This window comes from Gavia stellata, chromosome Z (genome assembly GCF_030936135.1).
Source record: "Gavia stellata isolate bGavSte3 chromosome Z, bGavSte3.hap2, whole genome shotgun sequence".
Classification (NCBI taxonomy): domain Eukaryota; kingdom Metazoa; phylum Chordata; class Aves; order Gaviiformes; family Gaviidae; genus Gavia; species Gavia stellata.
The window spans coordinates 19,648,170-19,670,584 of NC_082637.1; the positions used below are offsets into that span (position 1 = coordinate 19,648,170).

Below are 22,415 nucleotides of genomic sequence, written 5' to 3' on the forward strand. Positions count from 1 at the left end.
GCATTTAGTCTTAAAAACAGTACAAGTTCAGGTGTAGGTGTGTGTGTAGTTACCAGATTATCTAGCTACATATTTTCAGTACTGCAAATTCACTATAGTTTGCTGTTTGGCAATTAAATCCCTCTTCAGTTGGAATGTCCTAGCTCAATTCAGCCTGTACTGCTTGCTACAACTTGTTTTTGTAAGCAATTGTAGTTTGATGAAGCTTGTGGTTGTTTAGAAAACCCGGTTGGCTGGATACCAATGAAGAGCTTTCTGTAAGAATGTCTGCAGGCAACAAGTTACTCTCCATGATAAAGAAGCTTTCTATAATCTGACAGTCCAAGTAAAGAAATTACCATCACCTTTATCTGTATTTTAAGAGCAATAAATATTGCTATATTACTAAATTTCAGCTTGAGATAATTTTTTTTTTCAGTTTAGAAAACTACACATTTTGCAAACAGCCCAGAATCTTGTATAAAGTGATACATAGTTGTATCAGTGAGAGCAATTGCACTCTCATCCCTTTGTAGGTTTATTTTGGTTTTAGGATAGAGTAAAGGATTTGGATTTCTTTGTCTGAGCGCCTTTTCTTTTGGAGCGTGGTAGTGCTATCTCTGCTGGGTATTGGATGGAGGAGTGTCTGAGATGGAGGTTACACAACCTTCTAACATCTCGAGTGTCTGTTTTGTCTGGGCTTCCTTCGTGCAGCATTCTTGTGCAAAAATTTCAAGGCTTTAGTCTGGAGCACTGGGTCAAAGAATATGTCTTTTTAAAGGGTATGCAGGTGATTTTTTTGTTTCATTACACAGTATTTCATTTTCTATCAGAGAATACTGATTTTTGAGGAGCTTGCTATGATGGCTGCTCAGAACAAATTACAGGAGTATCATTGTGCCATGATTAGTTTGTCTGGCTTCCAAAGGGTTACTGGTTTGGTTTTGTAACTCTAAATATGCAAGCAATGATTCTAATCTGCTAGAAAGAATAAAAGTAGCCCATTGATACAGTCTAGTAATCAACAGAGTGAGAAGTAACTTCATTTTTGGAGTTCTTTTGTTTAGTAGTTTTGCTTTTTAAAGACTAGATAGCATTTTCATATTCTTCTGGAGAATCTGACTGCTTATGGCTTGGATGGACACACTCTTTGCTGGGTAAAAAACTGGCTGGATGGCCAGGCCCAAAGGGTTGTGGTGAATGGAGTTAAACCCGGTTGTTGGCCAGTCAGAAGTGATGTTTCCCAGGGCTCAGTATTGGGGCCAGTTCTGTTTAATATCTTTATCAATGATCTGGATGAGGAAATCGAGTGCACCCTCAGTAAATTTGCAGATGACACCGAGTTGGGTGGGAGTGTTGATCTGCTGGAGGGTCGGAAGGCTCTGCAGAGGGATCTGGACAGGCTGGATCGATGGGCCCAGGCCAATTGGATGAGGTTCAACAAGGCCAAGTGCCGGGTCCTGCACTTGGGTCACAACAACCCCATGCAACGCTACAGGCTTGGGGACGAGTGGCTGGAAAGCTGCCCTGCAGAAAAGGACCTGGGGGTGTTGATTGACAGCCATCTGAAGATGAGCCAGCAGTGTGCCCAGGTGGCCAAGAAGGCCAACGGCATCCTGGCCTCTATCAGAAACAGTGTGACCAGCAGGAGCAGGGAGGTGATTGTGCCCCTGTACTCGGCGCTGGTGAGGCTGCGCCTCAAATACTGTGTTCAGTTTTGGGCCCCTCATTACAAGAAGGACATTGAGGTGCTGGAGTGTGTCCAGAGAAGGGCGACGAAGCTGGTGAGGGGTCTGGAGCACAAGTCTCATGAGGAGCGGCTGAGGGAACTGGGGTTGTTCAGCCTGGAGAAGAGGAGGCTGAGGGGAGGCATTATTGCTCTTTACAACTACCTGAAAGGAGGTTGCAGAGAGGTGGGTGTTGGGCTCTTCTCCCAAGTGGCAAGTCATAGGACAGGAGGAAATGGCCTCAAGTTGCACCAGGGGAGGTTTAGATTGGATCTTAGGAAAAACTTCTTCACTGAAAGGGTTGTCAGACATTGGACCAGGCTGCCCAGGGAGGTGGTGGAGTCACCATCCCTGGAGGTATTTAAAAGACATGTGGATGAGGCGCTTAGGGACATGGTTTAGTGGTGGACTTAGCAGTGTTAGGTTTATGGCAGGACCTGATGATCTTAAAGGTCTTTTCCAACCTAAAAGATTCTATGATTATAAAACAATACCATTATCTGAACGTTTTCTAGAACACCTAAGTTAGTATTCCCTGTTATGAAATATTTCTGTAGATGACATGAATTATTTTTATCCTGTCAGGAATAGTGATTAAACAGTTCCTTGTAGAGTGGTTGCTTTTCTGTTCAATCAAGTGTGTCTTTCTGCATTTTTGTAGTATATCTAAGTTCTAGATTTAAGACACAAATCCTAGCCTAACTAATGAAGTTCTATGTACAGACTTGCAAGCTGTTTCTAGTCATGAAGTTCTAGCTGAATCATTTTATCAAGTCAGAAAGAAAAAGCTTTCCTTGTCTGAAAAACCCAGTAATACTCTGGGAAACCATTAACATCTTGGTCATGCTGCAAGAGAGCTTGGTGCTTCTTCAGTACTCCCTCTTTCTACTTGGAAGTTCAGTGATGAAATGGAACCAGATGCTCCTCCAGTTCTTGATGGCTTGTTTATGAGGTATCTTTGAATTACTTTCATGGCTGCTTTTTCAAATTAGGAATGTTAAACCTGTGTTAAGTGGGGACATGGACCATGGAGAGAGCATCTGATGTTCAGATCCAGAGTTTTAATACGCAATTTAGTTCCTGTGTTGTGAAGCATGCACTGTAGGGAAATTGCTCAATTTCTTATGTATGGTTTTGGCATACTCAGTTCTATTCACTCCATAAAGCCCATTGGCTTATGTTTAATGCAGAAGAAAATCTTTGCTTGATGGGGAAATAACTTTTATCCTATTACCTGTTAGCCTGAAAACTGGGTTAACAAGTGAGAAGAAGCTGAGCTATAAGGAATTTCTACAAAATGCTGATAAGACATACCAAATACAGTATTTTTTTTAATGTTATAATTATGTTGCAAATGTTTTAAAAAAATTAAGACACTGGTGAGTAATTGTGATTATAAACATCTGAAGAACTGGATAGTTTTTCCTTACAGATTCATTTTATATATGTGCACATATATTCATGTATAAAAATAAATAACAGTATTTTTCTTTATAGGCCAACATCATCATCATAAATCATATATTTAAAAGTTTTCACTGAGTAGCATGTTAACCAGGCAGAAGCTTTTTTAAGATTCAAATTGTAGTTTGCATTAGTATTTTATTCTTTATTCTTCTGTTTTGTATTTTATCTTAGGTGCATTTTCTTAGGACCATGTTTTTGTTGCCATGTCCACTTCATTTGAAAGTGTTCTTGGGTCAGCTAATTCTGGTTCTCTGATAAGTCAGAAGTTGAATATCTTCTTCTGTAATGTCTGTTTCCAATACAAATTCTTACTTTTTTTATCACTGTTTAGTAAACACAGTTGTGCATTGTACTCTCCATTAATGTTTTTTTTTTCCCCACAGTAATAGAAAACTGAAAGGAAAGATGTCGTATATCAAATTGAATTACTGAATTTAATTGGTGTCGGATTTCTCTCTGTTGTATCAGGAAGTATAAGACCATGATTTCTGTCCTATAAATAACCTTAAGGGCCAATCATATAAAGGCCAAAGCACGAATTACAGGGATAGACTTCTAGATAGAAGAAGCTAAACCCAGTTTGTGAAGTACTACTAATACATTCTAGTTATGATTCAGCTTCTTAGAGATTGTAGAAATCTTTTCCTTTTAACTAACCATATAGATAAATTCAAAGAAACCATTTTTGTCCAGTGGTATTAAGCTGCATATTTTATTGATGATGTTGATATAGTTGAAGCCCCATCAACCCTTCCCATACACACCAAGGAGTAATGACGGCGTTACTGTTAGAAAAGAACCTTCTAAAACACATTTAAGGCTTAAAAGCTGTATGCACTAATTAACAAAATACAGTGAACATTTAAGCTGTTAATAGCCGCAACATCCCTGATGCATAGACCATCAGTACGCTAACACTGCATAACAGTTCTCTATTGTGCATCTCTTTAACAAGGGTGACTGTGTCAGTTCTTTTCTTGCTTCACTACCTGCTGTGTATGGAAATTATGTACACTATTTAGCACTTGCTTTCAACTTTTAAAGTCCATGCATATTACATAGAAGCATTACATCTTGCATTAGGGTTAGGGACAGCTTTTAACAGGTCTGGCTTCCTTGTAATTTATTAAATGCGACTTTTATTCTAAAAAGCATGCACTAACAGGGATTTTGCTCTACATTTGCATTTCTTGATTGAGGATTTTCATCTGGTTTTCTCCCCTATGTCTTACACTACTTTTTACTATCTGGCAAAGATCTGTTACAGAAATCCCTTTCTTTATAAAGGAGATGTAAAGAATAGAGAACATGCATCACAATGAAGGCAGGCATTGGTTTACATGAACTCAGGATTTCTCGATATTGTTCTTAGTAGCAGACCGTGCACTAGTGTGACAGTACTGTCAATTTAAACATTAAAACACTTTTTGCCTTTTTTTCAGCCCTACCTTTGCTAAATGCCTTTTTTTAATAAAAGCCTAAATAGTTTGTTAAATATTAACCCTTAAACGGTGTTCCACAGCTACCATTAAATGGGGAGTTAATAGATAGGTGGGAGGTGAAAGGAAAAAATCACCAGAATGCAGAATAATGAAATTTTAAAAAAATAATTTCAGTATTCTTTGCTCTAGCTGCCAGCCCAGGGAGATTGTTAGCTAGTTAAAACTGAGTCCACAATGAATGTTTCATGTACTATAGTGATAGTCTTTCTTATGACTTCATCATAGGAAGCTTTGTGAGGTTTTCAAATGGGCATAAAGCAGATCAGAACTGTTAACTTTCTTGTTCCTGACAGAATTCCTGAAAAACAGTAACTTTACAAAATTCACTTAAGTCATATGCTTATGATTTATTTTGTAAATACAGGTAGCTTCTAATGAATGTTAAAATAAGGATGTTACTAAAATGGCATCAGGAACACACAAAAAATACAGAAATTATTCCCAATGTGCAACAGTAGCCTGAATTTTGGCTCTCACTTGAGATGTGGAAGACCCTACCCAGAGCTGCTGGTTGGACCTTTGGGTGTCCATGATCAAAACTGCATTTTATAAATTGTAAGCTCAAGAGTCATCTTTAGGGAATAATTCACCAAGGTATTCTTGAAATACTACGTTTAGCTTTGCAAGTCAGTCTGCTTATTGTGACTTATGCTAGGAGTATAGCGTAAATAATTAGAACTGCAAACTGAATAAATTTTGTGTGAAAGAGTATACCGTCGCTGAACTACAAGTCAACTACAGTATACTATTTATTTAATAGTATATACAAAATTGAACTAATCAGGGGAATCAGTACAAAGCTGTCTATTCTAGCTGGGCTCTAGCTGCTAGTACTTTTGTCGTCTTTCCTTTAAAGCTCCTTCCTCTCTGGGTTTTTTATTTTCCAACTGACAAATAGTATCTGTAAGAACAGTTGCTTATGGTAGTAAAGCAGTAGAGTGTTGCCGTAACTGTAAGTTATTCTAAGAGGAATTAAATTATTTCAGTTGTTCAGTTACCCTCTTTCTAAATACAGGTAAACTAAGACTGCCTCTCCTTCTATTTGAAAGTTTACGGTCTAAAAACTTTGCTGTAGTCTTATTGTTAACTACATGATTTTTTGGGGGGCTTTTTTAAATCTGAGGATTGTGAAGTTCTTGTAGAATGCATGAAAGTTGTGTGCTGTAGAAAACTGTATTTTTAAATGCCCCGCAGGTAATAAAAAAACCCCAGCCACTTGTGTGTGTGGAAGCAAAACGTTTGCTTACTTAGTATGAGTTCTAGAAAGTATGTTCTCTCTAAATCTTGCTGTGTTACAAGAAAAAGTAGTTTACAAGATCTCCTGTAAGTAATTCAGACTTTTTTCCCACCTTTTTCAAGATAAGCATGCTGTTTATCATTTCCTCAGTTTGAAGAATGTCATGACCACACGGAAGTCTCTGATGACTACTAGTAGCAACATCAATTTATTTTTATGAAATATATTCTTCTCCCCTGACCGCCACTACTTTCTTCCATTTAATAATGATTTTCTTAATTTCCATCATATGGAGAAACTGCAGTGTAAGCCCAGATATTTGATTCCCCGTCTCTTTAATTTCATTATATTTACCCAGACAACATTTACAAAACTAAGACATACTGCTACAGGAAAAAAATACATTATTAATAATTAAATAATAATTTTGTCTTGCTCTTTGATTCTTTCTTGGCAGAAAAACTATACTGAGCAAGAAATATCCGTCTGTGCTGAAAGTGGGACTTACGTGTTTCGAATGTTTCATTTTAAAATTTCTAAAGCGTTGTTTACCTATCCATCAAGAATGCAGGCTGAATGATAGGTATTTTTCGCATGTTTGTCAAGAAAAATGCCTCTCTGTTTTGAGCCTTGTCAGGGCACTGAGAGGTGCACAATCTGAGATTTTTGTTTCTATTTTTAGTGTTATGGTTGAAACTAACAAAAGCACAACTCAGCAGCTTTTGCCATAACTTTTACCATTAATCATTTTTATGAATACAATCTATGACTTTTGCAGGAGGCAAATGTGAATACAAAATTTGGGAATGTAATGCAGACTGTAAGTAAAGTGTTTTAAGATGTGAAAGAAGGGTTGGTGAGGGTGAAGTTTTCTACTTACTAGTGTGAAGTAGTGTTCCAACTTGTAGAGAGCACCTGGGATTTTTAGAAGCCCAATCAGTTATTCCTGTTTACTCTTTCATCATGTTCTTTCTGAACAAATCCAAGTGACGTTGGTTTAATGGTGTGTGGGATGTGTTATGCTGCTATGTTTGTAGTATCTCATGCAAGCAGCATGGAATAATATTGGGCATGCAAAATATTGGGAAAATGGAGTGAGCCTTTGTCTAGTGGGACAACACGGAAGTTCTCAAGGAGGTTTTGTGACAACATTGAATGCTTAGCCATCCTGGCTGTTAGAGTAGTATCTCCTCAGCTGTGAAATACAAACTGATGAATAGAGTTTGCTGAAGCTAGCAGCACTTGCAAATGTTGGACTGTTTTGGATGCTGATACCTCCTGTGCATAATGGCAGCCAGTAGTCTAAAAAGTATTATAATGGATTTATGTTGATTCCAGTAATGTGACAATTTCTGCTTCTGTTAGACCCACTTTTCAGCATGTCCTTTTCTCCATACCCAATTTCTCTTTAGCGTTTTCTGCAAATCTGCCTATGGAAAGAGATTTTCTTTAAATAGAAGCTTTCATGCAATCACTATTATTATTGAATCCTGTTTCCTGTTTACAATGTTTGGTTTTCTTTTTAAAAATACGGTTCTTTCACGGCTTTTCTCAACTTCTTTTTTAATTGTTCTGCAGGATGGTTAGATGGGAGAACACATTATGGGTAACACCGTGTTGTTCACAGATTACTGTGGTAACGCAAAATGACTGTGAAGCCTGAAAGAAGACTGTATTCTGTGTAATATAGAATTTCCTAAGGGCAAATATGCTTTTTCCCCCTTGTTATGTCTGAAGCTGTTAGATAAATGTTGTCTGACCATGTTTAGTTCATTCTGCTCCATTTTTCCACTTACAATTTGCATAGTAGATCCTGTTCTCTTATATTTGTTTCAAAAATACCGTATTGAAGTGTAGAAACGTAAATGTTCTCATCCTGACTTACAGCCTAAACAGCTGAGCACACTAAAATAAAAAGCTCAGTTCACAGCAGCTATTTTGTGGGTATTATGCAAGATGGTCTGTGCTTTGATATAACAGCTCCTAAAGAAAGTGTATTGCAACATGAATTTATAGCAAAACTTTATGTGTTTAGTCTGTAAAACATATTGGGGGTGGGGAAGAGAGCAAGCTGTTGTAAACTCCTATAAAGTCCAGAAAACTTCTACTTTCTCTCCTTTTTAACTAGTGTAAACTATTGAGGTTAAGTAGGTGGGGCAACCGGAAGTAATTACTAAGGCCAGTGGCATTTTTGCGGTTTAATAAAGGCAGAAGCTAATTATTCAGTTTTTATTTAAGTGAAATGATGCCAAAAAGGAGGTTCCTGCAGAGCAGCTGCACTCCTTCAGTGTTACCCTAATTTACCACAGACACAACTGTCACAAACAGAACTTTTAAACTTGATATATAGCCACGAAAGTAAGGAGCCCTTTGTCTGGAGTGCATGCAGAAGAACTCTTTTATACAAATCAACCGGCAGATGACGGACAATGATGAAAATTTGATTCTTTGAAGTCATAATGGTCATTGAAATGTGTGAAATTCTGGTATTGAAAAGAGAGCGGCTAGCAAGACTCTAAATCCTGGGTGGTTGCTGGAAGCTTGCTGGGAGGTTTTTCTGTGTTTTGACATCAACTTCCCATTGCTTGTTCCCTGTTTCCTTTATTAAAAAAAAAAGAGAGGGGGGTGCTAAACACTAGATAGTTGATAGTGGTTATGTACAGTATTTGTCTATGTGTGGACAGAAATGTCATAGGAGAAACATGACACCTTTATGCACACCTGGCCCATCTCTTCAAAAACACTTGTTTTCAGAGATACTTTCAATAGTTTTGTCTCTCTCCCTTGAATTACAGAGTTCCATTTCTAGTCCCCTTTAGAATTTGTGCTATTAGTGGAGTACTTAAAAGCAGGAAGTTCTTGTTTCCTTTAAGTCATCTTCATGCCCAATACTGCTTTCATTGACACTGCCTCTGTGAACCAGTTTTTCTCCCTGCTGTATAGCACATTTATAATTTCTTATTACTCTTTCCAGAACAGCTTTACCAGGCTTTCCACCATGAAAAGTGTTCTTCAATAGTGTAAGTTACAATAAAGACAAAACCTTGTCTTCATTTATAAGCAGTTTGATGTGATTTCTGCTGTTTAAAAAAAGTGTTTTGTCCCTCTCAGTTTATTCCAAAAAGAGCCCAAATGCCTCAAAATTAGCATTTTAATTTTTTTAATTACAAAAAAATTCAGAGGTTGTTATTAAAAAACCACCCCTCTATATATATTAAGAAAAACAATGTCAGAATGCACCTTATAGATGATAGCGTTAAAAATGTGAAGCAGGGTTGTTAATTTTCGGTAAAGCAAACCTATACAGTTCAAATATCAAATCTTTCTTATTGTCACCTTATTATTTAGAATTTTGAATGCCGAACACCTCACCAATATTTTAATGTGCTAATATAGCAAAATTCAGTAAGGAACACTTAAAAAAAAAAAGAGGTAGTAATGTGAAACCAGCTGTCAAAAACATCTTTGTTTTGGAAAGTTGGTTCACAGGTAGTTTCAATGAGAACTTGAACTCCGAACAAAGCACTGAAGACACAGTAAAGAGTTCAACCCAGTGCAGCATAGTTCTTTTCAAGTATTATATTGTTTTAATGGCATCTTGGAGCGGGAGCTTTAGCCCATTGAAATGTCGCTTAAAGGACAGGTTCTTCTGTCACTAGCTGGAGCTGTGTGGATGAAATGATCACAATAGAGTGTTGTAATGCGTTTTAAAAGTGTGAGAAATCAGTTTGTCTAGACTAAGAGTGCGCCTACAGGGAATAGGAATTTTAGAGCTTCTGTGCTCTTTAGGTGTCAAGTATGTGATAGATGCCAAGCCTTTTTATTCCATATCTTTGGCAACAGCTCAGCTATGCTACAGTACCTTACATGTCTACAGCAAGAAAAACCAGTGATTTTATGTCAGGACAACTTGGGCTTCAGAAACCAGAAACTCATTGTCCTAACAACTGTCTGTTCAATTGCCAGCTTTAAAATGGGGAAGATATCAATAAACAATTGCTAGATTACCAGAAGGCATGGAAACTTTAGCTATAATGAATCGAAGTATGTAGAGCTAGCAACGCCATGTAGATATTTTAGTTTCGGAAGGTGGGCAGGTTTTTGTTTTCACCTTGAAAAGATTTTTATGGGAGGAATCCTGTATTATTAGTGAAATAACTTTGATTTGGAGCCAACTGAGTGCCCGAAAAAACATGGCTTGAAGGGACTTAACGGTTTGTCTGGGGTTTTGGTTTTATTTTCATCCTGATCAACAAGTCTAGGCATTCCTTTGCTACGGTTACCTCATGAATATAAAATTTGCGGAGTTTTAATACTCCTTTTAGATTGTGTTCTGTATCCACTGATGTGTAGTATTTTTATGATTCTATGGTTTGGAGGCTTCAAAAGAGGAAATTGTATATGTCCATAAAGTTATTTAACATAGTCTCTTATTTTAATAATTCCAGATAATTCTGGAACAATTAAAAAACCTCTAAATCTGAAGCATAAAATTCACAATGGACATATGAGTTGCAGAGAATAATAATAGTAAAAAAAAACCATCCTCATAATGTTGAGCTATTTTGAAGCTTGCATATTTGGAGGTATTTGATGATAATAAACCCAGGATTTTTGCATGTAGCAGATTATTTCAGACGGGAAAAAGAAATTTTTTGTGAATATTCTTACATTTTCTTAATAAGCATATTTGTTAAATACAGAAATAAAGGCTAATATAGTAGCCTATTCCTATAAACAGGCAAGCTGAAACACTGAAGCCCTACCAAACTTACTGCAGGTAAACCCCCTTTTTGTTAAACAAAGTGCTTTGCCAATTCAAATAAGAAAACTTTAAGCTATTTCCTCCTAAAACTGTGGTTTAAGCTTCAGCAGTCAGAAATGCCAGTCTGTCAGGAGGTGTTTTACATACGTGTTGCAACATTCCAGTGACTGGTGGTGTTTCTTTTTCATATCACTGCTAGACTCATATTAAAAATAAACATTACTTGGTCCTAATGAAAGCATTTATAATGCAATTGTTAAGATATTTTGACGGTTTCTTCTGGTAGTCTGGGCAGAAATGTCAGAAGTTGGAAAATTAGTGTGCATGCTTGTTTGTTTCCCCTGCTGTTCTAATTGCAAATACAAGTCAAATGCTTTAAGCTTGCTCCCTTGTGTAGTTTTGAGGGAGTGATCTTCCAAAATTTATTTTCTGAAGTAAAATGAAAAATGAGACTTGCCTCATTTCAAAGGATGATACGGTGACAGCACGAAGAGCTTTTAAGTTTGCCACAAAAAAAAATTCCATAAAGTTAGTAGCTACAGACATGTGAAGCCACAGTGTTTTATTTAAACTTGTTTGTCTTCTAATTCAAGTCATGGCAGTACTGGCAAGATGAGTTCAATATGCCCGACATTTTGCTGCACTTTTTTTGATTTTTACCAGTTTACTATTTGTTCCTCAAGAGAGGAGGGGAGGGGAGGGCAAGGGAGAGAGACCAAGGAGCTCCCACTGGCCTTTTAAGTATGTAAGGAACAGGAGTACTTTAGCATCCTTAGAGATGGATTTGATATTTGATTTCACTCTTTACTAGGGTGAACTGACAGGTTAATTTTATGTAATTACTGTTTAGTTTTTAGCGAGAAAGTTCACTTTAATTGTATCAGATGCTGCTGAGGGTAATTTTTCACAGCAATTCTTGTGAGGCTTTTCCCTCTCTTTGTTAAAGTCCGTTAATATTTTCAGGCTGTTTTTGTGATCCTTCAGTTTTTATCTTTGTTAGGTTTATTTGTTGAGGGCTCACAAGCCAAGCCTTAGTAGAGGAGGGCGTCCTACTACTGACGGTATACAATGTTACAAGCCTTTTTTTTTTTTTCTTCTTTGAAGGTTGGAATCTTCTGAATCCTTTTGACTTTCAGAAAAATACCATTACCAGTATCATACGTTCCTCTCTTGATCCTGAACATCAACAGAATAATTGACTCTCAAAAGCTGATATTCATAGCTTGAAACACGGCAAGGGGGTCAATTTTATGTTATAACTAAAGGTTAGAGAAATAAGAGAGCTGAATTCTAGTACCTGCTCTGCAGTCTCAAACAATCAATAGATTATTGCGTGAAAGATAACCTCCTGTCTCTTCCTTCATGCTAAGCATAGTGTCTTGAGTCAGTATGGATGTTGCTGCCTCTTAACTATATACAGAGTTAAGCCCAAGTGAAAGCACTTACATTGCAGCACATAGCTGGCTGGCTAGGATTTTGGTGAATAGTCCTGTTCATATGAAGTTTAGGCTCCTAGTGGTAATGTAAATTTTGGGATTTGTTGGTTTTAGTCTGTACTCTAATATTTTCTTTAAGGGAGAAAGAAGGGTTTATACATTTACGCCTTTGCTTTAGCTGGTGCAAGTTGGAGCAGCTGTGGTCAGAGGATGGGGGGGGAATGTCCTGTCCGTCCTCTGGCACTAGCAGTTGTGTAGTTTGGAGATGAGCAGGTTCAGATAACTGATCCATGCAAAATCTAATTCAGCCAGGGGAAGTAGGATGATAGCAGCCCCAAGATGTATCAGCTTCATTTTTGTACAACTGGACTCATAACGTACTTTTCTGCAATTTTTTTCTTTTTTTGTAACTTTAAAAATAAACCATGATATTATGTAAAAAGCGTAAGCAGTATTATTCTACAAGCCTTTTATGTGAACCCTTTTTTAACACGTTCCATTGTGTTTTTCATAGGATATCACTGCTTTAACTGGTGTTCCAGATGAGCACATCAAAACCAGAAAAGTTCACATTTTTGTTCCAGCGCGTAATGCAATGCAGGCAGGAGTTAACAATACAAAGAAATGGAAGATGGAATTTGATAACAGGGAGCGCTGGGAGAACCCTTTAATGGGCTGGGCATCTACGTAAGTAGTTACTGAATTTGGAAATACCTTTCTTCTATATTTGGCTCATACTTGTCATGTAAATTGTAAGTTTGAAATGTCCTTTGCACCTGTAAATCTACTTGTGCTTTAACAGTACTTAAAGTAAGTGGTTGGGTTTGTTAGCCATGTGATTAATGATCTGTTACGTTTAAAAGCAGATTTTAGCTCATATCATCTGGAAGAGTTTGAAAAAAGTGTTAACAACCAGAAATTTCAACGATTACATTTGTGGTGATGTTACTGTATGGCAGCACCAGGGAAAGAAAGTTATTAGTTACCTGAATCAGTAAATCCTTCTCAGCTCTTAGTTGCATCTTTTAGAACTGGTTAAACATAAAATAACAATACTTAGCTTCTGGATTTTTTTTTTTTTACAAAGTTTTATAAATATCGTGAAGATCTGAAATGAGGAGCCATAACTAATTTAAAAAAAACCCCAGACCTCTCTAAAATATTATACTGTTTGTTTCAATGTTGCTAATATTAATAGTAAAAACTCTTAAATACACCAAAATCCAGAAAAGTATTAATCTTACCCAAACATGCTATAATTTGGAGATGGAAGTATAACTTGGATGCAGCTAATTTTTAATTCTTTTTTCCCCTATAAAAATATACTACCTACATTTTACAGTGTGGTTAGAATTCCTGTAAACTGTGAGGACTATGCCAGCAATTCTGACAATATTTTAATTTTGATTTGATGCTGTCTTGTTTGAGGTATATTCAGAAAAGTTAGTTACTCTACATAAACGGAAATCAACCACTAGAGATTATTTTTCAAACTTCAAAAAGGATACAATGTGTATTGAAAATGTCTGGCTGCATTCATATTAGCGCTTATGATCAAAGAACACCAAATTCTATGAAAAAATCAAAACCTTAAATATTAAATAATTTGAGGATGCATTTTTTGAGATCTATTAACATTCTAAATCTGGTCACAGAATGATTTCTTTCTTTCTTTCTTTCTTTATAAAATAAATATATCCAGAAATATGAGTTCAGAATAACTCTGAAATCAGTCTTCCTGTTAACGTTGGTTTCCCATTGAAAATTGAGGAGGCTCACAACCTGTGATATCATGGTTTTATTGGTGTTGCAAAGCATAAGGGAAGCCAAGCTCAACTATCTGTTAAAATACCTATTTTAAAATGTTAAGCCTGTGTATAACAAGGACCTCATCTTAAGCACATCCTGGGGTTTTTTACCATTTCATCTTAAGCATATTTAAATTGCTGTTTCAGGGTATAAGATTTCAGTGATTTAATTGGATGACTTGACTACTGCAAGCAGCCACTACATTTAGCAAGTAATGACCAGGTTGTTTCACGGGGCCTAAATTAATTGATAGACTATTGACCAGCAATACACCTTTGCCTCCTGTCTTGCGTCCGCGCACCGCCCCCCCCCCCCCCAAGTGTCTAGCCACTAAAGTATCGTCTATTTATACCACTGCACGGATTATAACACTGTAGCAGGTGCCAGTACCACCTGCTTTAGTTCTGGTTGAATTTAACTTTTCTTCTAATCCCCCTTCACTTTTCAGCTGACTTTAACCTCCCCAGACAAATTATTTTCTGGGTGGGATTTTGCATGGTCTCAGCCAAAACAATGGCTTTTAACCTTTCTAACAGTTATAACCACTTGTACTAAATAAACCACCTAGAAAAATGAGCCATGGTATTCAAGGCTTACTTGTATGTTAAGTTGTCCTGGAGTGAGCTTATTGTGGGAATTTAGAAAGGAATGGCTGTTTTGAATGAATCCATCTCTGCATGCATTTTTATTTTGGCATAGGGAGAGGAATATTTCCTGTGTAAGCAAGCTCCAGGTAGGCCAAAAGCAAGCGCTGTGTTGAGAGTTGGCACTGCTAGTTATGGGTTTTGTAAACTAGTTTGTATCTGTTCATTTTTTAAGGAATTCTCACAAAAACTATTAGTGGACGTTCTGGTAATTTCAAATTACTGTTCAATTCGCCGGAATACCTAAAAAGAGTTTCTTCTCTTCACATTTAACTTCTGCAAAGAACAGTTCTTAGAAGTTTTCCCATTTACTTTTGAATAATGTAATGGGATTAGTGGATTAGAGCCCTTTAGGGTCTAGGGATTAGAGCCCTTTTCCTCTGAACTCAATATACTGATTTACCTGTAGGTCTTTGTTTACAGTCTCATTTGCTTTTTTTATTGTATTTATCATTTCTTGGATATAGTTTTTTTCAATTAAAATTATCCAGTTGTAAATCTAAATAAAATGGACCCATGGCATGCTTTTTTAATTGGGACGTTTCATTACAGGACTGCCTGTGGATAGTTCTTGAGTACATCTTTTAATATAAAGCTGTAAACAAAGAAACATGGGAAATGCATGGTTTCCATTGTATAAGATCTCATAAGAGAACAAAATGTGGAATCCCATTTTGTAGTGGGGTAAGACAGTTTAGGGCAGGCATAGGAAATCCTGCAGCACTGCTATTGCTGACACTATCAGGACATCTTGCTGGCCATCCTGAACTCCGGTTTGCTCACAGATTATCACAAACACATGGATAGCTCATTTATGGAAAGAACTGGATTTAGATTGGATGAAAGATGATCCCACATGAAAACAGAACAAATAATTTCTGCACAATCCTCATTTCCAAACTGCCTCTGTCCTGGAAGGTTTTCGCCAAACTTGCAGTACTGAACAGGCACCGGTCCCTCACTGCACTTCATACTTAAACTTCTTTGTTCCCACGTAGTAGTGCTGAGAAAATTTTTTCCAACCCCAATCATGGAAGAGAAGAACGATAAGCAAAAGTTGTCACAATATTGCGGTATATTTGGGTGACTTGATTCTCCACTGATCACGTCATGGACTAATTCTTAGTTCCAATTCTCCTTACTGCCTTTATAAGAGAAATCTTTAAATGTTTTTAAGAGAGCCCATCTTAGTGGCTTGTGAAAGTGTAATTTCTGCCTTTATCCTGTTTGGGTTTTTTTATCGGGGAATATATTGGATATATAGTGAACTCCATCTTTCCGTGTGTACATCAGATAAAATTACATTGTTGTCTTTGCTGGAAGCTAGATTCCCCCTCTTCCCCTCCCCCTCCACCAGTCACAGGCTTTGTCCTTTATTGTAGAGAATTCAATGTATCTTTGGTTGCTTTTTCTCTTCATTTACCCTTCTAGCTTCAAAGAGAGAACAGTTGAGAGGCAGCTTCTTCAATAGTTTGTTGCAATTTGGTCTTGTCTTCCTGGTTGTCTCCCAGGCTCATGTGCAATGTTGTCTCAGGGAAGCATTATCTAATCATTGTGCTGCTACAACTGGTATCTTATTTTCCTAAAAGTTTTGTAGATTAGTTTTTAGAACACTTTTTTTTTTCATCCTTTGTCATTGTTCTTAAATTGAGCTTTTATAGCAACAAATAAGGCAGGTTTTTTTTTTTAACGTAGATTTCAGTTTCTTTCAAAAAGCTTTTTGCTGTTTGATTCCTTTCAGAAACACAGTTGAGAAATAGCTGATAATCTGAAACTAACCACTGTGTATTTAGTTAGCTAGCAGTTTGCATTTCTGACCTTCATTTTCAGTGGTGGCCTGAGATCTGCTTGCTATGCTGGAATAATTTGTGGAGGTCATGTGACCTCAGCCAAAGCTGAACTCTTGAGGTTTTTTGCGTACTTTTCAGTCTCTGATTAATTCCTGCTCTGCTCCCTTCAATATTCTGCTCTTTTCTGCATAAAGTTATTCTTCCCCTAGCTGCTCTGCAGGCTCCTGGTCTCCTTGAAATTATTACCTTAAGCCTCCTGATCCTCCAAAAAGAGAGGGAGTAAACAGCTTTAAAATTTAAAAAGATTATTGCAGAGCATTTATTATAACCTCAGGAGGTGATTAGGCATATTTGTCTAATAAAAAACTAAAAACATTAATTTCTGCAAAGAGCTGGGAGAGAAGTTTAACAGACTGCGAGAGTGAAACAATACTCTGCAGAAAGTAAATGTTAATCCTGGAGATAATTAAAAATAAAGGGATTTTGAATGGCTTGTGAGGTGGTATACTACAAAAAGTTGTGTAATACAGCATTTGACTAGCATTTGAGATACAGATATAATTGTTTTATATTTCAAATGTGCTTAAAATTTGCCATCTGATTTCTTACAGAGCTGATCCTTTATCCAACATGGTTCTTACTTTCTCTACTAAAGAAGATGCCATTGCCTTTGCTGAAAAAAATGGTAGGTATTGTACATATTGGGTATGAGTGATTCAGCTTTCTATAGACAATTTTGATCTCAAAGTATTAACAATAGTAGAAGTACAGGATAACGTACTTTCCCTGTGTTCCACAAAATTGGTAGACCATTAGTGCACTACTTGAGGAGGAGGAAAATGTGGGGGAATGTTTCCATGGGTGCTGAAGGCATTTAATCTAGGCCTTCCACTTTCTGGAAAAGTGTTCCAGCCTCTTAGCATGACTATTTCAATGCTTTTGCAAGTATCTCTGTTTGGAATGAGAACTGAGCCTTGCTCAGGTCTTTGAGGAAAACTAATATTAATACTTTAAGAGTATCCCAGGCTGGGGGTCCCATCTACGTGGCAGTGGGATTTTTGCCTGAAAGCTTGGCGTGAGCATCTGAATTGTAGTTAAGGAAAGGCTGTCAGAACCCTTGTGAATGTTTGACAAAAAGAAAAACTAAAATTAAGTGGCTACCAAGTAAGCATGTTGGACTTCAGTTTTGGCATGTTGCAGAAGGGATTTATCGTAGAATCATACAATATCTCAAGTTGGAAGGGACCTGTAAGGATCATCAAGTCCAACTCCCTGCTCCTTGCAGGACTACCTAAAACTAAATCATGTGACTAAGAGCGTTGTCCAGATGCTCCTTGAACTCTGACAGGCTTGGTGCTGTGACCACTTCCCTCAGGAGCCTGTTCCAGTGACCTACTACCCTCTTGGTGAAGAACCTTTTCCTAACATCCAGTCTGAACTGCCTCTGATGTAGCTTCATTCCATTTCCTCGTGTCCTGTTGCTGGTCACCAGAGAGAGGAGATCAGCACCTACCTCTCTGGTGCTCCCATTGATGAAGTTGTGGATTGAAGGAGTTATACCTAACTCTTCCCAAGCACAATACTAAAGTCTAAACACACATGATGATGGTTCATATCAGAGAAAAAGATAGTAGAAAAGCCAGTATCATTACTTAATATTTTTAATGCTAATGATGTATCAGAAGGACTGTATCTGTAAACTTACTTGGTTATTTAGGCTTGTATTTTCTCACAGAATTATGGTACCACAAGCAGTATCCATAATCTCAGTCTTTTGAATATTCAGCAGTCCTTTTATGTGTTGGTATGAATTTTTCACTGCATTTTTTAGGTTTTTTTGAATCAGTTTTATTTTCCTTAAAGAGCTAGGCATGATGCTTAATGCTCATGGATGTGACGAAGATTAATTGCACTGACTTAAAGCCAGGAATAATGCACATGGAGTGTAAGCTTCTTCAGAAGTCTTCCCTGTGGTGTACAGCTTTCAACTGTATTTAGTCTGGAGTAAACAGATAGTAAAGTTTCTTGGTCAGACCATATTGTGCAGAGTTTTTAGATGGCTCATGTTGTACACCCAGAAATCAGAATAAGTCCATTAACTTGTACAATTAAGAAGCTAAACCATTTAATGTGCAATTTATTTGCACTTTTTAATGGTAAAGGCCAATTCCTCTATTGCTCTTTGAATTGATCTTTTTTTTAACTTAATAGTCTTAATTTTATTGAAAAAGAAATTGGATTCACTAAGAAGTTAATAGGATCATCATATTTGCATTGGATATACCAATTACTGTGCATTTTTAATAGTATTCTGTAATGTTTTATGAACAAATACGAAATTTGGGAGAATGTGGTATTGCTTTACTTATGCTTCTGTATTGTTCATGCTATTTCTATTTCTTGGGAAATTCAACCTGTAAGAGAAAAAAACTGAATCCTGGCGTATGTATCACTACATTAATGAGCTACTAACGTCATCTCTTTGGACATGCTATATTTTGTCCTTTCAAAATGAAGTTTCAAGTAAAATACTTGACTTGTTCAGTGTAGAAACTTTATGCCTTCACTGAATTAGTAATGAATCTCCATTGTGTGAGAAAACTACAAAGAAATTCTACCAACTAAACTGAGGCTGGGATTTACTATTAATATTATTAGTTCAATATTCACTTAGCTTGCACCCTTACCATAATTGCGATGTACCAAACTTTTCTGTGGATACTGGCTTGCCTAAATTATTATTCCACTTTTATTTAAGGTGGCTTAGTTTTATGCGTATGATATGTGCATAATATTTTCTGTAGTAATAGCCTCAGTATCAGATGTAGCTAGAAATACAAATTTTACAATATTTAGTTCTGCTTTTAGAAAGAAATGAGAAACTTAGGCACACATTTACAATGGAACTTAGCTTCTAAACTGAGGTGTTATTCAAACATGTTTAAGTCTAGCAGCACAAATATTTATCTCTCTGTCCTTCCCATATGAACCACCCAAGTTTTCCTGTACAAAATTCCTTAAGAACCTCAAGTTTAATTTCTGCAAATCCTAGATATTGCAGGTGTTTTGATACAGTTGGGAAAACTAAGAGTTCTTTGTCACCTAAGAACTTCAGGAACCTGAGGCAAGCTATCTTTCTGCCTGCCCCATCTGATGTGTTTTCTAATGTAGGAATAACAGCACTGAATACAGTAATGGGAGAGATCTCTGTCCAAAATATGACAGCTGAGGATGGTCTGATGTTGAGGCAAGGAGGAAGCACTTGTAACTGGATGAAATGAAATCACTGAGGCAGTTGTTTGAAGACATACAGCTTTAGTAAAAAGGATGGAGAGTTTTTCTGCTCCACAATAACCTTTAGTCAGGTGAGGAGGGTGTTCTTCCAGAGACAATGAAATCTGCTTTCTATCCACTTGGCTTGTATGGCAGGGTTCTGGGCAAGAATAACCTCCCCCACCATTGTGGTATGTTTATAAAAGTGATCACTGCTCTCGGTTGTGAACAACTGAAGGTACCTAACTCAAGGAGACTGTTCCAGGGTGTGAAACCTTATCACATATGGTGGCCTCTTGCAATCCAAAGTTAGATGTAACTAACTGTGAATTTTGGATAGCTATGGCAGCCCAAGTCATTGTGCTGGTAGTTGTGAATCTCTTTTGGAGGCATTCGGCTCCTCTCTATCTAGCATATAAAAAGGTGAAGCAATAATTTGGGGCTGTAGATTCCATTCCAGCAGCCAGGTTCCTCAAAGTTAGGTGTTGCAATGTTGAATGTTGCAACACTGAAGTCTGTCTCTGGATCTAGTTCTGGCTGTTTACTCAAGCTTATATTTTTAATCAGAACAGGAGGCAAAAGCCAGTGCTCTCACAGGCGGAAAGAATAAGTTTTTAAAACCTCCGTTCCAGTATTTCTTACGGAGAGTAGTTAACTTGGAAATTAACATTGGGTCAGCCTAGTAAGCATGAAGAAAATGTTTGTGTGACATTTTTGAATACACAAAATTGAGGGACAGTAACATGAGAACTTGTGTATCTTAGAAAACATGTTTTGATGTGTAGATATATCTTGAGTATTTTCTGTGAACATCTTAAATGTAAAAATGCAGTTATATGTTAAACCTTTTAGGACTTTCCACTTTTTGTTTTAAAACTAAGGAAGAAAAGTATCTTTTGTTCGTATCAGTTAAAACTGCATACTTAACCACATATAGCTTCAACTCAAGTATATCAACTTTGAGTGAAATGTTGCAGCTAAAGAGACCAAACTTTGGAATACTGAGTGCTGCCCTGGCAACTTTCCAGGCACCTGGAGGCTGCAACCAATTTGCATTTTGATTTACATAAACACTAATGTCTCCACCTCCTCTTTTCTGACATTTTTTAGCATTTCTCTTGCTTAACTATCACATAATTTACTTGTCTTCTATCACTTCATTCTCTTTTCTTTTACTCCTAATTTTTTTATGTTCTTAGAAAAATGTTAAGTTTTAAACTCCTTTCTAATGCTGAAGTTTTTTCATTGCTCTTCCTTTCTTTGGTCCTCCCACCGTTCTTTTTTCCTCTAGCTTTCCAAGGTCTCCATTCTCTCCCAACCTTTGGGATTAAACTTCTGTATGCTATTATTTTCCACATTCCCTTATCTTTATTTTCATTTCCTGTCCCAGCATAGACAGAGCCTTAGTGCTTCTGTGATGCTATGGAGTTGTGGAGCCATGAACTTGCAGGATAGTCAGTGTTCCCTGTTGAGCTTTTCGCTGATGACTGTCAAGATTTTTGCAGGAGTAAAGAAAATGGAGGTACGTAGTGTGGTGAAGTGTTACCAACTGAGAGAATGGGCATATGGCACATCCATGGCTTTTCAGTATTCTCTGCTGCCAGCTACAAAGGAGTAAGCAGGAGGATGCCTACGTGGAGAAAAAGATATTAAAGTTAAAAGGTTTAAGTTGCATTTGCTCTGTATTGTATGCTGAGAATATTTAGAATTCTCTTTTTTCTTGTCTCCCCCCACCATTTCCCCTGTAACCTCCAGGCTGGAGCTATGACGTTGAAGAGAAGAAGGTTCCAAAACCTAAATCCAAGTCTTACGGTGCAAACTTTTCTTGGAACAAAAGAACAAGGGTGTCTACAAAATAGGTTGGCATTGGCTGTCTGTGAATAGTCAGCTGTGCTATATTTATAGCCCATGTATAATACATCTCTTAATCTCCTAATAAATTTGACCTTTAAACTACAGATGCATCTTGTGATGTCTATTTAAAATGTTTTTGATGTCTCCAATTGAACCTGTTACAAACTTCCCTATAAATAGAGGAGATTTGGAGTGTTCATACTTCTAAAAAATTACTGTACTAGGAATCTATCAAAAGGGATGTTTGAAATCAGCTGCAACTTTAAAGATTATGGTTTGTCTTTGATGGTAATTTTATATTCACTGTCTTGTTTAAACTTATCAGCCTTGCATATACAAATTCTCTCACTAGAAGATGGGGTTTTTTTCTTTCTATATGACAGAAGTTTGTCAATTGAAGAGCAAGGTATGATGTATAAAACTTACCATTTGAGTATAACTTAGACTGTTCTGTATAAATGTGTATTATATAACCTCCTTTCTGCCCAAATTAATATTGTCATTATTCCAGAAGCATTCATGACTGGAATAGAAAGCACTGTTTTTTGTGTTGGAGGTGGGGGAGGTTTAGTCCAAAAGATTGAGATTGCAGTTGTTTCTCTGTGATGTTCTTCAAAAGTGAAACTAAGCCAGTTAAATATTCACAAATTAAGTCAGAAGAGTGTCGGGTGTGTCACACAGCATCAGCATACACTAATTATATAATTATAGTTCTATTTTTTTTATTGCTTGTTACATGTTTATCTGCATTGAGGTTTCCTGTTGCCTAACAAGAGATGTGGTGATGGCCTAAACTCAGTTTGTCTTACATGACATTAAATTATCATTTTTAATAATGCACTATATTATGTTTCAAATCCTTGGTTACCTATCTATGGCTTTTGATTTATTCACTTTTCCTGTACCTTTTACTTAACAAATTGATATATCAA

General features: G+C 36.9%; 1 protein-coding gene across 1 annotated transcript in view; it reads left to right on the plus strand.

Moving 5' to 3' along the window:
- NDUFS4 (NADH:ubiquinone oxidoreductase subunit S4) overlaps positions 1-21,587 on the plus strand; it is a 53,029-nt gene extending 31,442 nt beyond the window's left edge. The window contains exons 3-5 of the mRNA XM_059833431.1: positions 12,628-12,800; positions 16,968-17,041; positions 21,385-21,587. Of these exons, the coding sequence (XP_059689414.1) occupies positions 12,628-12,800; positions 16,968-17,041; positions 21,385-21,488 (351 nt within the window). The 3' untranslated portion in view covers positions 21,489-21,587. The remainder of the gene's footprint in view (positions 1-12,627; positions 12,801-16,967; positions 17,042-21,384) is intronic.
- The last annotated feature ends 828 nt before the right edge of the window (positions 21,588-22,415 follow it).